At 44.0% G+C, this 14,903-nt stretch overlaps 1 protein-coding gene across 1 annotated transcript in view; it reads left to right on the forward strand.

Moving 5' to 3' along the window:
* The window catches only part of RIN3 (Ras and Rab interactor 3), a 68,650-nt gene extending 54,189 nt beyond the window's left edge, over nucleotides 1–14,461 (forward strand). The window contains exons 8-10 of the mRNA XM_068397381.1: nucleotides 8,483–8,614; nucleotides 12,014–12,177; nucleotides 14,095–14,461. Coding sequence (XP_068253482.1) covers nucleotides 8,483–8,614; nucleotides 12,014–12,177; nucleotides 14,095–14,403 — 605 coding nt within the window. The 3' untranslated portion in view covers nucleotides 14,404–14,461. The remainder of the gene's footprint in view (nucleotides 1–8,482; nucleotides 8,615–12,013; nucleotides 12,178–14,094) is intronic.
* The last annotated feature ends 442 nt before the right edge of the window (nucleotides 14,462–14,903 follow it).

The raw sequence follows: 14,903 nt of genomic DNA on the forward strand, positions 1-14,903 counted from the left end.
GTGTTTGGTATCAGCTGTCTACAGGTTGTGTTCAGAATGGGCTAGTTAGTGACTGCGAAGTTCTCTGCATTAGTAACAGGTATAAGATGTTACCTGGTTAACTTTAAGCTCCATTAACTCCAAAAAACAGATGTCTGTAAGTGTGTGTTTTATAGGTAATGTCCTTTTTGCACAGGTCTTCACACAGCTCTCCATAAATCCTCAGAGCTCTGTCTCAGTTTGTATGAGCTTAATGGTAAATTCTAGGAATGGGTCTGATTTGGCCTTTACAAAGTTTTGCCTAGATTGAGGAGGAGATGCAGAATGCTAGTACTGCTTGTTACTAATTCCTGATGCTCCAGTAAGTTCCAAAAGCCACTACTACACTTCTTCAGTGTGAGAAAGTATGTGCTCTGAGTATAAATATAACTTGGGCTTCAGGCCAACCACTAAACGCACACGTTAAGCCCTTGGCCTGCAGACAAGATGCATTTCTGCAGATAGACCAGGAAGCCCCTTCCTCCAGGAACCTGCCTTGCCAGTTTAAGAGCTTTCTTTGTATACTGGTGAGCTGATGACCAGCCATGCATAAATTTGGAGAGAAGACAGATACTAATTTGCGACAACCTGTGGTTGTTAAAGAACTCATGATCTCCAAAGGTGCTTTTAGCTATTCTGCTTTATTTTGTACTGACAACAGCCTTGGAGCACTCATACAGGAATTGTTGTGTCCCTTCTGAGCCTCACCTCAGGGTCATCCCTTGAACAGTATGCAGCAAGGTTCAATGACCAATGTAGACACATTAACAGCAGAGCAAGAAGTCACCCCAGGGACAAGCCTAAGCTGCAGACCTCTGACTGTCTTCAAGTATTATGAGAAGATTTGGAAACATGTAGGGAATTTGCTGTAACTTTGTTAAAACAGTTGTGTTAAGTTTGAGAGTGAATTTAGTATAGATCAAAGAGTCACATGCCTCATTAAAACCCCCATAGGAGACACTGTCTCCTTCTGATGCTGGTGGTACCTTATGTGTCTGTCACACCTCAGTTAGCTCAGGGCTGGAATTTCTCTGTTGCAGGAAATGCCGTTGTGTCATTTTATGTAACAGAAATCAGGTGGTAGGGAAATAACTCAAAAAACCCTACATGTTTTAAAAGCTTAACATGCCTGAAATCAGAGGATTTCGTTGTGGTTTGCTATGCTAACCAAAGCGCTTCATTTCGGCCAGCTCAGCTGTTTTCTCATGTTGAGTACTACTTCAAGCGGGGTATAGGTCAGAAGCTGACTTCACCCCTGTGTGTCCAGTTCCCTCTCCAGAATATATGATCAGTGATGCATATCAAGGCCTGGTCAAAAGGAACTGGCCTGGCATTAAGGAAATATACCCCAATGAATTCAGACCGGAAAAGAGGTTAAAGGGAGGAGAATGCTATAGCCTACCTCCTGGAAGACAGTGGACTCGGAGAGGAATTGAGTGAAACGTCCTGTAGACCCACTTAGAAGTGAAATGTGTGAAACCTCTTCAACAGAATGAACTGACCCCAGATCACTGTGATTTTCCACCTGGCAAAGACAAACGTTCAGCAAACTGAAATATTTTTCTGACAGGGAACTCCCAGCTGGTGGTGGGCAGAAGAGTGCACTGCGAGCTGCTCAGGCCAGATTTCAGCGGGTAGGAATTCTCCTCCTGCTCTCTGCCCATCTCAAGAGCAGCGGCCCAGGGACCCTTTTGCTTTCAGCCAGCCCTGAGGCAGCACAGCACTGGTTGCGCAGGAAGAGCAGCAGCCATGCTCAGCTTCCTGTGCAGCAGTCTGTTCTTTTAGCTCCTTTTACTCACTGCTGAATTAGTGAGTTTCCTCCTCATCCAATCAGAGCAGGTGGAACACAAAACTAATCATTCCCTCTGCCGCCAGACCAAAATCAGTCTACCTCTGTCAGAAAAGTTATCTGTTCGGTAATATGATAACTACTTATGCTGTCTGTTCTAATTTGCAATTTGGTAGCTCAGGACAGCTCTTTTTCCACTTTAGGCTGACCATAGGATGAGCTGACCTGAGAATATGGTTTCATATTTGAAAACAAAGTGCAAATACCACCAAATCGAGCACCCCTTTTTTTCAGACTCCCATGAAAACACAAGTTTTTTAACATGTTGAGACCCCCGTACATCAGTCCAGGTTTGGCCAGGGTGTCCAGACAGGTACCAAGTTTTCTTTAAAACTAGGGATAGGCTTACTCAGGAATATCTGTGCCTGTGGTAGTGCCCATCTTTGCACTGCTGAAAGAGTCTTGAGAATTTGAAGTCAGCCTTGACTGTCTCCATGTGTATCAGGCCATTTTAAGAAAGGAGTTCTCTGGTTTGGTTGCAATTCATACTACATGACAAAATCTGCCTGAAAAACTGGCTGTGGTTGAACCCCCTGATACTTAGACAATGAACTGAATGGGCCCTCAGCTGGTTTAAACTAACATTTCTCCCTCATGCTGAAGGCAATCAACTTGCCTGAATCATCTCCAGGAATCAGGAAGACAAATTCCCAGTCTTTGTCAATACACCTTTCTCCCAACAGACCTCTTGAGTACAACTACAAGATATAGACCTATGTTGAAGTAGGACTCATCTACAACTACATCTAGCTGTAGGTGGCCACAGATGGGTATCATGTCTAGCTTCTAATTATAGATAATGGGGACTTAGTCAATGGAGTTCAGTTGATTCATCTGGCTAGATGTAGGTGTCTGTTTTAGGGTGAGATGACTCATGACAAACTCCACTGTTAGTTCATCAGTTCATTGGTTAGTTCATCACTGGCTATAAAAGGAGCGTAGAGGTACTGATTCAGATGTTCACATCTACAGTGTAGGCAGTGGTACTAGTAAGTGAATTGTTCCCAAAGGGACAATTATGATAGCATTGCGGTGTCTCACTGAGCTTTTCCAAGTTCTGTGCAAACTTAAATAACAGCAACATATGCCTCCAAGAAAGTAACCTATGATCAAAAAATATGTAACCTGCCTTCTAAAATACTAGGAGTAGTTAGTAAGAAGGATATGCATTAAAAGAATAAAAGAAGTAGAGTTTGGAAACCCACCCAGCCCCTCCCCTGCAAAATGGCTGGCATATTTTTTATCTGTGCACTAGAAAAAGTAAGAGGCAGGACTCACAGGGAGCTGTAAGCTCCCAGCTCTCTGACTGCTCCTACATTTGGAAGGCATGCCCCAATACCCGCAGGGAGAGTTGACCACGTATCTCATTTATATAGAAGCACTGTAATCTTATGTAGAAAAAACTGCTTCTTATTTATCTTTCAGAAATACCTTTACTCAGACAAAATGTCAAAGGCATATTGTATGGTAGGTGTAGAATGAGAATCTCTGCTTGTCGCTCTATGAAAAACACAAGTGACACTTGTGGAGTGATAAACAAGATGCAAATCTGCAGTATGTGTGGTGTGTACTGGCAGTGGTGAGCCTGGTCCCAGCCCTGTGCTGCCTGGAAACTGCCGCTCTGTGGAAGAGAACTGATGGAAAAGCAAAACCAGCAGAGCAGTAGGCACTGGCTTATGAAGAAACGCTGTGTAAGACAAACAGGCCAAGCTTGGTCAGTCCATGAGCGGGGAAAATCAGGCATGGAAAGGCTCTAAGCTTAAGTTGGAAGTTTGAAAGATGGGGAGACTGCTTTCAAAGGAGATTCAAGAGGAATGAACAGAACAATTTTCTTACTGCAACATTTTAAACTTGTGGACTACCTAAGGTTATGAAGCTTCTCTTTTGGAGTATCTTTGAACTGCACAGGGAGCTGGAGTATATAGTTCAAAACCAGTTCTGTACTAGTGATGGAGATAGCTAGGTGATTTGCCCTAAAACATCTGATTTAATAACTTCTGTTGCATAGTTTTGCATGGCTAATGCATAGCGTGCTTTTGGAAGAAGAGGAAAGATAGGATATATAGTCCACTGGAATCTTTCTCTTCCCTAGCTTTTAAGATGAAGTTTGTCATCCCCCACGGAACTGAGCAGCTGAATATTAGTTGCCTTGATACACTCCTATATGGCTCTGCAGTTGACAAAGGCAAGGATGTGAAGCAGTATGTCTTCAGTGGGATGGCTGAGCCTGTGAAAAGGAAATCGGCCTCAAATACTTCAGCAGCAAGTGTAGAACTGATGCTAGAAATTCTAAAACTAAGTCAGAGCAATCTCACCACACTGCTCACTTCTGAGAAGGAAAATAAAGCTATACATAACAGTTTTGCTTTGTTATCTTTAGGAAAAGGATATTTGCATTTAAGTTACTATTAATGAAGGCTGATGGACTAGAGATTATATCTTTTTTCTGGCTAGCACAATTACTACATTTGAATTAAAGAGACAGTTCAAATTTTTCAAGGGGAACAAATTCCTCTGATCTGTAAAACATGTGTTTTTGAAATGGATTCATGCTGCCTGCATGTATTAACTCCCTTAATTCAACTGTACCATAAATTGAACCTTGCTGAGGTAGTATGGGATGGACAAGAGACAGCAAAATGCTAGGGAGTAGAAGGACGGTCACAATCTTTTCTCATGATCTTGAACAAATCTCAGTTAACCTTTCTGTACCTCAGATTTCTCAACTATAAACTGAGGCTAGAATTCATATTTCCTGGAGAGCTGCAGCTAGACATCATTCCAGTGTTTGTAAAATACTAGAGCAAGATGCAGAGCATCATCACTGTCTGCTGGTTGTCAGAATATACATGGAGGGAAAAGAAACGCATGAATCTGTTAAACAGGCTGTAATTTCTTTATGGAGGCTTGGGCAGAATTCCAGTTGCTTTAAATCATTTATTTAATTAATACCCATTCCATTCAAGTGCTGCATCCCAGCCAGGAGCTGACGTTGTATTTGCTTTGCTATAAACATAATAGGATGAGTTTGTGGCAGAAGAGAAGGCTTATTTTAAGCTTCTTATAGATATTTATGAAATAAATGTTTCCTGATCCTGCAGGGAAGAGGGGGAAATAAAGCAAGCAAGTTATATCTGGAGCAGGACAACACCACCTTGAACAAACAAGCTCAGTCCGTGTCACTGAGACCGCTGGCAGGGTCGGAGCTAGATTTATCTCTGTTAACTGCAAACATACCCCTCTGTGAGAGACCACAGATGGAGTTAGACATGCAGGTCTAGGAGCTTGGCTCTGGCCCAGACTGAAAGTGGAGCTGAGGAGGCAGCAGCCTGCAGAGGACATCCCAGCTGCAGCCCCTGGCTGGATGCCGGTTAGTGCCCTGGTGCCTTCCATGACAGGGAGCATGTGGGTTGCAGGATGCTGAGCAGCACCAACCTCTCAAGTGTCTTGGTTCACTGGCATTATTTCATATATCTTTGTGCCTCCTGCTTCTGGTCATATTTGAGTTTCTGACAGCACCTATTATCCCCATGGATGGACCGAGATACAGGGCTTCTCAGGGCCATACTTGGTCTGATGGCTGTACAAGTCTAAGGTAGTGCCTAGCCAGGAGAACAAGGGGAGGTTCAGAGTCTTGTCCTCTCAGGCACCTGTCCCTGGCTCCATATGCACTCAGTGGAGAGAAGCTGTTGCGATGACTACAAGGAGTAGGCACAATATACCATGCCTGACCTGCCCTAGGGAATGCTGGAAGTTTTTGGCAACACATGGAGTCAGAGATGGATCCTTGATGATTAGCTTTGCTTTTCTCTTGTTGACACCTACAGCTCCTGCTGACTTCAGCTTTAGCTACAGACATGGGTATTTAAGAATCAGGCTTCATATTCCCACAAGTGAATTAAAATGATGTCTAGTAATTTATGCAGATTATGAGCATACAGCATATGGAGAATGAGTACTCTTTCCATTATTGCAGGCTGACATCCCTAGTCTGAGCTTATTGATCAAAAAGAAACTGTATATCAGATTTTCATATTTAAGCCATACAAACAGCTGTGAGTTCAATAATATTTCTATGAAATCTTAAAGTTGAGAAAGGTTTATAACAAGGGCTGGCGGGCAGAGCAGCTAAATCAGCTTATGGATATGAGATAGAAAGCAGTGAAAAATAATTTACTCAGTGCCTACTTTTACATACAACCACTTCTCAGCCAATAAAAAAGAAATAGATTTTGTGGGAGTTCTTGAAAAGTGTCCTCTAAATTTCATTTCGGTGGACACTAGAAGTTGATGGCTGGAGACATGGAATTGTTTAGCTCCAAGTTTCTGTTTCCCCTCTGCATTGGTTGGTCAGTCCGTTGGCTGGTTGGTGATCTCTTTCGGTGACATTTTACAAAAAAAAACCAGCGTTTTTTTCCAGTGGGTAGGAATTCATGTTGTGAAGTAGCAACTTTCTTGGACACCCTAGCAGGCACAACACACATTGGTCATGAAAATGAAGTGGTAGGGAAGAGAAAATTCTGCTATTGATGTTGCACTGGAAATCCCTTGGCCTTCAGGAAATCCTTTGGCCTTCAGGAAATCAGAAGCGCCCAATCCATACCACTGGTCAGTAACTACTACCTCATAAAGAAAGTTTTTAAAGAAGGGAAAAAAATGAGGCTATCAAACTTTGGTACTTCGTCTTCCTTTACACTATTTTTATACAGAACTAACTCTGTTGACATCTGATTTACTCAGGTCAAAAGGAGAACAAGGCTTTTCTCTGTGCAGTTTTTCTAGTATGTTTTCATGTCTCAGTTGTGTCATCCTTTTTTCCTAGACAATATTAATTAGCTGTAATACTAACCTGCTTGTATTAAGGTAATATATATGACAGTAATGAATTGAACCCTTCACAGAGCTGAAGCTTTCACAGACACATAAGCCAAGGCAACAACACACAAAAAAATGTCCATCCAGATGTTAATGAAACAATACAGTCCTTTTATCATTTGGTTGAAGACCGAAGGCTGTGTCTTTTAACTAAAGGCAGCCATAATAAAGCAAACAGAATGAAAGCGTTAATCCAGCTTTCATTAAATAAATTGTCTATGTTGTGACATGTGCGGACTCTGTTAGAAACAGACTGAATTACAGCCCTGACAGTCCCTCATGCTTCAACACTTTGTTTTAACTGGGTCAACTCTCTGTTCACTAGATATATTACTGGGTTTATTTAAAAGCCATACTTTTTTTTTTTTTTAATCAGGGGCTAAGCTCATATTTATTTGAGGCTTCAGAAGAATATCTTTCTTTGCCAGTGAAGAATCTGCATCAGCTATGAATGACAAAAAAGGAAAGCTGACTCATGGCAAATATTTGAAATAAGTCAGTGGGAACATTTGAGAAATAGGAATTTATGCCCTACCATGGAAGGGCATGTGGACTATGGGCCAAAAATGGCTAGGGCATAATTTCACCAAAGCTACATCAAGGGTAGCTTTGATTCTTTGAGATGAGGCAAACGGTTCTCAGGTGAGACACACATGGCCCATGAAACCAACACATCCAAGTGCTCAGGTGAGGAAAACTGCCCACCGTCTGAGGGAGGACATTCAGAATGAAAGCAGTCTGGGCTTAGATTAAGAGGAATGGTCAACCCTGAATGTTGGGAAGATAGGCCTGTTAAGCAACTTGTTATTATGGGTTGTCCATGATGAATTTATGACATGTTGGTAAAAAGTGAAAGCATCTTTCAAATAAGAAAAGTTATCCTTGTGTTCTTTGCCATTTATGTGGTGAATCTTCAGTCTGGATTCTATTTTAAGTAGTAATTATTTATAATGATGACTGTTAACATGTATGCTTTTTTGCCCTCCGAGATCCCAAAGAGCTTTTACAGATTTCATATAAAATCACTTTGTTGAGTTTGTTGATATGAATGTTTTAAGCACAGGAAAACTTGAGCCCATGAGGATCTGTTCCTGTAGCACCTGCTACACACAAAGTTCAAAAACTATTCTAAGTCCAATATGAAAGGCTTTTTGTTTTCTTAGCTAGACACCATAGCTGGAAAGATGCTTCCTCTTAGATCCTAGCTCTTGGGAGACTGTTTTAATTAGGAACATGTAGTGCAATGTTTTGCCTTCTGAAGGAACATAAACACAGAAGTGCTCAGTCCTAAAAACCACTGTCTCAAATTCCGTTTTCTGCTCCTTGTTCCCAAACATAGAGCAAACCTAATATTGAAAATGTGAATTGCAGTGTTTATGGCTGTGTCAAATCAGAGGGCCAAGCTGGCAGCCTTTGCACTCTTCAAGGATTGTCCCTTGTCTGTGATCCATAAAGTTTAAGTTTCTCTTTCTCCAGTTAATACAGAATGGGAGAAATGGAGCTCACTAAAAATTTTCAAGCTCATATTTTGGGCTTGAAGCAAGTTTACTTACTTTTTAAGTGAACTAACTTTCCCTTTTTCAGCATTTTTTCTTTGCTGGTGCTTTCAGGCTTTCACTTTTCAGATAATGTAAGCTAAAGTCTGCAAAGGGCATGCTGGGTGAGAAGCTGTCACTGTTGTGTGGGAACGTGTCTTTGTGGTGAGTTTATTGGGACCACTCTGTGTTTCTCTTCGCTCAGGGAAACCATACGGTGCAGATGACTTCCTCCCCGTGCTCATGTATGTGTTGGCCCGCAGCAACTTGACTGAAGTCCTTCTGAATGTGGAGTATGTGATGGAACTCATGGACCCTGCTCTGCAGCTAGGGGAAGGTACAGTGTTTGCTCCTGGGATTTTCACTTTGGAAATCATTATTTAGCTAGAAAGGCAGGGACCCAGCATAAATGAGAACTCAGTTGCTGGATTAGTAACCTAAACAGAGACATCTAGTGTTCCTTGGTCCAAAGGCTGAAAAGTTAAAAGGTCTTTGCCTAAAACTGAACTACTGCTGCAGTCCATTGTGTGGGCTTTTTTATTTCTTCCAGTGAGAAAAGAGCGCATTTCTTCAATTGCATCGTATGCCTGGAGCCATACATCATTCTCAGCTCACTCTACACTTAAATTTGAGTGATTCCTTTGACAATGTTCTCTGGTTGAGTATCATAGCGAGGCAGAGAAAGGAAAGTCGGGTTAGAAAGGAATATTGTTTTTTGATGTGAATAAAGACGTCTGCTATTAGAGGGATAAACATTCCAAGGAGCTATGGGCCTTTAGTTTCTTAAATATAGCTTGGGAAGCAAATGCTACTAACAGTGACAGGGTCACACACGCTGAATTAGGCACACAGATAATTTTTCACCAAGTAGTCACTAAACCAATAAAATGGGTTCTATTTTAGACTTCATTTTGGTAAGTACTGAGGTTCTAGAAAGGAGTCCTGGATGAACAATAGCAGAATAATTTTGTTTATTTTAAATGGAAGTATAAGTCTGTAACTAAGAGCATGTCATCCCAGCACAGCAGAGGTGGGCAAAATTAAGTACCAACAGAATGAGCAGTAGCAACACAATCGTATTAGTGAGGGGTTTCTTGCACAGGATAATTTTCCTGCTGAAAAGAATTGTTAGCAGAAAAAATGTTAGCCTAAGCACAGCATTTTGCTGATATAACTAAGCTGATTTTGGTGACTACGCTGCCCGCAGGTTCTTCATTTCAAAAGGGCACACTACCAGGCTGGTCACTGAAGTCAGCTGGGTTGGGGAGCTCAGGCTATTGAAGGCAAAGCTGGCTGGAGGTTCTCTTAATTCAAACATGCAGAGACTTGTGTGAAATGTGTACACCAGCCAAAGGGGGAAAATTTTGTGAGACAGTTCCAGATCAAACTGGCTAAATAACCACATCAGTAAGGAGACTGGGAGTAACTGCAGATACAGGGAATGGAAAAAAAAAAGAACATCTCAGTGAAGACAGCTCTGAGATCGCAAAGCACAGGGCTAAAATGAGAACTGGCAAAAATCAACTTGAGTTAGGCCTTTCAAAGTTAAATGGCAAAAGGTGATTCAGGCACAGAAATAAAAGGAAATAAAGGAAAGCAGAAGTGAGAAAACTGTGAAATTACCTCAAGTCAATACACAAAATCATTTCAATCTAGCCTCCAAATAAAAAAAATACTTTGAATTTTATAATAACAGTGATGTTGACTACTGGGGCAAAGGTAAGGATAGATGATGGAGAATGACTGTGGGGAAATTAAGATACTGGAAAGTGGAAGAAAAATTAATTCTTAAAGAAGATATAATGAATTCCTGTCTTGGGGGACTGGGAGATCTTCTTCCCTGGATTCTGAAGGACAGGATACGCCAGGTCACGGGTCCCATCCTGGGCGCCTCTGACTCTGCTAGAGCAGGAGAAATACTGAATGACAGACGAGGGAGGGCAGTAACTATATTTAAGAGGGGAAAAGTGTCACTTGCAGGCTTGTTAGCCTGTTCTCAGCAGCACTTTGTGGGAGACAGTAAAGAAAAAGAGAGTGTTTTCGGTGTGTGCAGACCTACGTAGCTATGGGACATTCCTCATTGGATCCACCTGAGTATGGAAAGTCAAATGGCGATGCCTTGATCTCTCCTCTGCTACACCAAACTTTAATGGTGTCCTAAAAATACTGCTTTTAAATAAAATGCTGTCTTAGCACCACTTACGCAACCAGCCGCAATGACTGTGGGGCTCATCAGAGCCTGAGGAAGGGCTGCGAAACCCCGGGCGGGTGCAAGGTTTGGGTGATGTGGAAGTGCCATCTAGAGGCAACTGCAATTATTATGAAACTTATTAAAAACAGGGAGCTCCTGGTTGTTGCTGCCCAGCTGATGGGCAATTTTTATTTCTCCCTGTTTTCCTGGCACCCAGGGTGAGGGAGCAGGATCAGGGGATGGCGCAGAGGCCGGGGCGGTGGACCTGGCCCAGCATGGGGGCTCGTAGACAGCGCGGGCACCGCCCAGTCCCCGCTGAGGCCTGGCCCCTCGCCTGCTTCAGGCCATGCTCTCGCCTGGAGACCCAGGGCATGCGTCCCCTTCCCCACTGCCTCTGGGACACCACGCTGCTGCTCCTGCAGGCTGACTGCTTCCCTCTGGTCAGAGGAGACCCCGGCCCAGCCTCTCGCTCATCAGCGGAGCTGAGCCCGGGCGGCAGCTGGGAAAACGAGCACTTTTAATTAACCTCTGACACGGGGCTGCCCTGCAACCAAAGCATCAGCTTCCTCGTATTCAACTCTGTCCTCTTATCAGGGCTTATCTTCATCTCTGTTGATGAAGCCTGTTCTTATCATGGGCCAGCTGCATCCCTGACTGCTGCAGTTGGTTATTTATTACCTGCTGCAGCCAACACTGCAGCGGTCAGGGAGTTGCTGAGGGAAAAGGACTGGTTGCAGGCTTTTCCTGCTTTATCCCCTGTTTCTCTGCTTTACCCAGATTTATCCCACAACTCTGAACAGTCTGGGAATTACTCCCAGCCAAACACCTGAGCTCCCTGTCTAGTCGATAGAGATGGAGGGAGGAGAGGGTGACTTGTCCTTGCAGATCAGAGACAGCCTTGAACAGTGCTGAGCCCACAGGGGACCCAGACTCTAAATGTTGTCAGTCATATCCTGGGCTGCATCAAAAGCAGCGTGGCCAGCAAGGTCTGCTGAGACCCCACCTGCAGTACTGCATCCAACTCTGGGGCCCCCAGCACAAGACAGACATGGAGCTGTTGGAGCGGGTCCAGAGGAGGGCCACGAAGATGATCAGAGGGCTAGAGCACCTCTCCTATGAAGACAGGCTGAGAGAGTTGGGGTTGTTCAGCCTGGAGAAGAGAAGGCTCCAGGGAGACCTTACTGTGGGCTTTCAATATATAAAGACAGAGAAAGGCTTTTTACCAAGACCTGTAGTGACAGGACGAGGGGCAACAGATTTAAACTGAAAGAGGGTAGATTTAGACTGGATATAAGAATGGTTTGGAATTGTTTGTGAAAGCTTTTTTTGTAGTAGTTTGCCTTCAGTCTGTGTTTATTCCCAGGTCATCTACAACCTCAGCGGTCTGGGCAGTGACATTGCTGTGAAGCAGAAAGGGGTGGAGGACACTGTGGTCCCTGCAGTGAGGCACAGATGCCGCTGCATGGGCACAAGCAGGCAGGATGGAAGTGGAAAGGAATGGCCCGTGCAGGTGTGATGTTCATACAAGACCTTCTCCTTTCACAGGCTCTTATTATTTAACCACCACCTATGGGGCCCTGGAGCACATCAAGAACTATGACAAAATCACTGTCACGCGGCAGCTGAGCATGGAGGTACAGGACTCCATTCACCGCTGGGAGCGGCGGAGGACATTGAACAAGGCCCGGGCTTCCCGCTCGTCAGTGCAGGTAGCTGGCATTACTTTCTAGGGAAAAAGCCTAGCAGATGAACATGCTCTCTCCATACTTACTAATTTTTAATATGATAATTATTTTAAAACAAAATTAACCCAAATCACTATTAAAAAAAGAGAGTATACACAGTGCAAGATTTCCAAATCTTAAAAAATCACACCTCATTTGAAATACATATTACTTTAAAAATGTATTTTGAAGTCTTGAAGTACCCTCATAACAATATAATTTTAAATATGACTGCAGAGTGATTTTGTTGTTCATTCTCGAATGAGGCGTGCTAGGAGCATTCGCATATGGAGAGCTGCGGCGGGGAGGCAGGAAGCCCCTCTGCTCCCTATCCTAAGGGCCTGGGGAAGTCCTAGGCTAAGCTGAGGAGATGTGAGGAGGCTAAGCAGGGGTAGCTCCTAGATGGCATAAAGCTGTAGGAGGATCAGAGTCTTCCAGAGCCTGGCTTCTCCTGTCTGGCAGCAGGGCAGACCCAAGAACGGCTGGCTAGCTTTGAAGCCCATGCTGTCTGTGGCCCAGCGAAGACCTCCCCATGCACCCGTGGGAGAGGGTCCCAGGAGGGATGGGTGCTCTGGGCCTCCAGCCATGGGGAGGCTGGGTGCAGGAGCAGGCAGACAGGATGCCCTGCCAGCCTCATGTCCTGTGATCAAATTGTCACCCACAGGGAGGCAGCAAAGGCCACGTCTCAAAGCCTTCACAGTGCAAAACTGAAGAGGGGAAAGCCAGGGGAAAGTCTCCTGAGGGGCAGACACAGTCCATCTAGCTCTGTGAAATCGTGGGGTTTAATATGCTTCCCATATTGCAGTCAAAACAGTCCCTGATGATATCAGAACGTGTGAATGGGGGCTGAGACACATCAAATACTCATCCAGCCTCAAGTGCTGCTCTGGCAGTAGCTCATAGCAAGTACCTAGCATGGAGCATAATAGCTGTGGCAAGCAAATGCCACATTTCCCCAGAAGATTCCCACCATCTACAGCAGCGTAAGGGCCATTTTCGATTCCTTTGGATGAGGGGTGATATCAGAGACGTGGGAGCCCATCCCCCAAGGGAACAGCTTGCTGAGGTGTTCAGCGTGCCCCTGCACACCCCTCTGGCTGCCTTACTCATCTGCAGTGACAATCCATAAAAACACAGTTTGGAAACCCATAGTCCAAATATTTTGTAAATCTCACTTCTGCTGAGGAACCTGAGTATTTTCTCACCAAAAAGGCTGGGAATTTTTTTAAACTTCACAGATACAAATTAAACACACAGGTTCCGCTGTGGCAAAGGTTCTCTAGATTCTGTTCCTCATGAGTTTGGCAAGGGGAAAGTCATCCCAACAGTCGTTACTGCTTGAAAACAGGATACAAGTATATCAGCCTTCTCAGCATAACCTCTGCTCTTTCCTTACTGATGAAAGGAAGTTTGGAGGAGACAGTCTCAAGGTGCTGTTTGGGTGATGGTGGAGTTACAAGGGCCACCGCACTGCCAGCCCTTTCCTGTTTCTGTGAGACAGGGGGTTTTCAGGAGAGATCTTTGAGGTTTTTTCTTTGTTACTCTGGTCTGTTACTTCTTTGCATCCTATTTCTTCAGAAGCTGTAGAAAGGTGGGAGAAGGAACTGTTGCAGATGGCTCACTAAGGATATTCACCAAAATCAGAAAGAAAAGCTTTCACTTACTTGTCTTTACAGGGCTAATTATTTGGTTAAGTGTTTGTTAGTTTAAGTATTTGCTGATTCAGAGCTTGTTCGTCTGAGGGGAGAAAGGAGAGAGTAACTAGGGCATTGGGGAATGATTGGAGGATATTTGGGAGCATTTAGGAGCTCTAGGCAGCCAGAGCTTTGGGGCTGAATTCTATCTCCTTCGGTCCTAAGTCTCTGCATTAACTGCAAGATCTATCCTCATGTTTCTCTTCAGGATTTCATCTCTATCTCCTTTCTGGAAATCAGTGGTCAGTCAAGGACACTTGCTTCCCGGAACGACACCACGGCTGAGCAGCTGAGCCAGCAGTGTGCAGAAAAGTTTGAAGTCTCCTATCCCAAGGACTACGCACTCTTTGTTTATGTTGATGATCAGTGGCTGCAGCTGGACAAAGATGCCCTTCCTCACCACATTAAAGCCTCCCTGCTGAAGAGTGAAACCAAGAAAGATTTCCATTTTATTTATAAACCAATAGACCATAAAACCCCACCAGTGCCAATTGTTAAAGAGTCAGACTTTCCCTAAGGGCCGTGCTGCTCTTTTGTTGTGTTTGCTGTCATCCTGGAAGGGCTGGATAGTTTATCTCGTGAGAACCTCTGATATCTGCAGACCTCAGAAGGTCTCTGGAGTGTGGCCTTCGACACAGGGCAGATGTGCTAATTGTAGATGCTGTCTGAATACAGGGCATTTCTCAGCAGAGTTCATTTGCAGAAATAAAAGGAGCATTCAGGAGAACATTCATCCTCTGGAAAACTTGAAGTATCAAACCTCAAAACCTCCTGCTGGCAATCAGCTGACATCGCGGAATGTAAATGGTGGACAGTGGAGAAAATCCAGAGATCTTGCAGAAAAGTGGACATTTGCTCCATAATAAATTATGGCAGGTGTGAATCACCTCTGTGCACAAGGCCTGTGAAAGGTCTGCACACACCTCAGTCTGTTTGGAGGTAAGACTGCGTTTTTGCCTTACAGTATCTGTTCACCCAGTTAGAATAAACCGAGTCTTGTCTGATGTATTCAGTGGA

The sequence above is a fragment of the Nyctibius grandis genome, chromosome 4, assembly GCF_013368605.1.
Source record: "Nyctibius grandis isolate bNycGra1 chromosome 4, bNycGra1.pri, whole genome shotgun sequence".
NCBI lineage: Eukaryota > Metazoa > Chordata > Aves > Nyctibiiformes > Nyctibiidae > Nyctibius > Nyctibius grandis.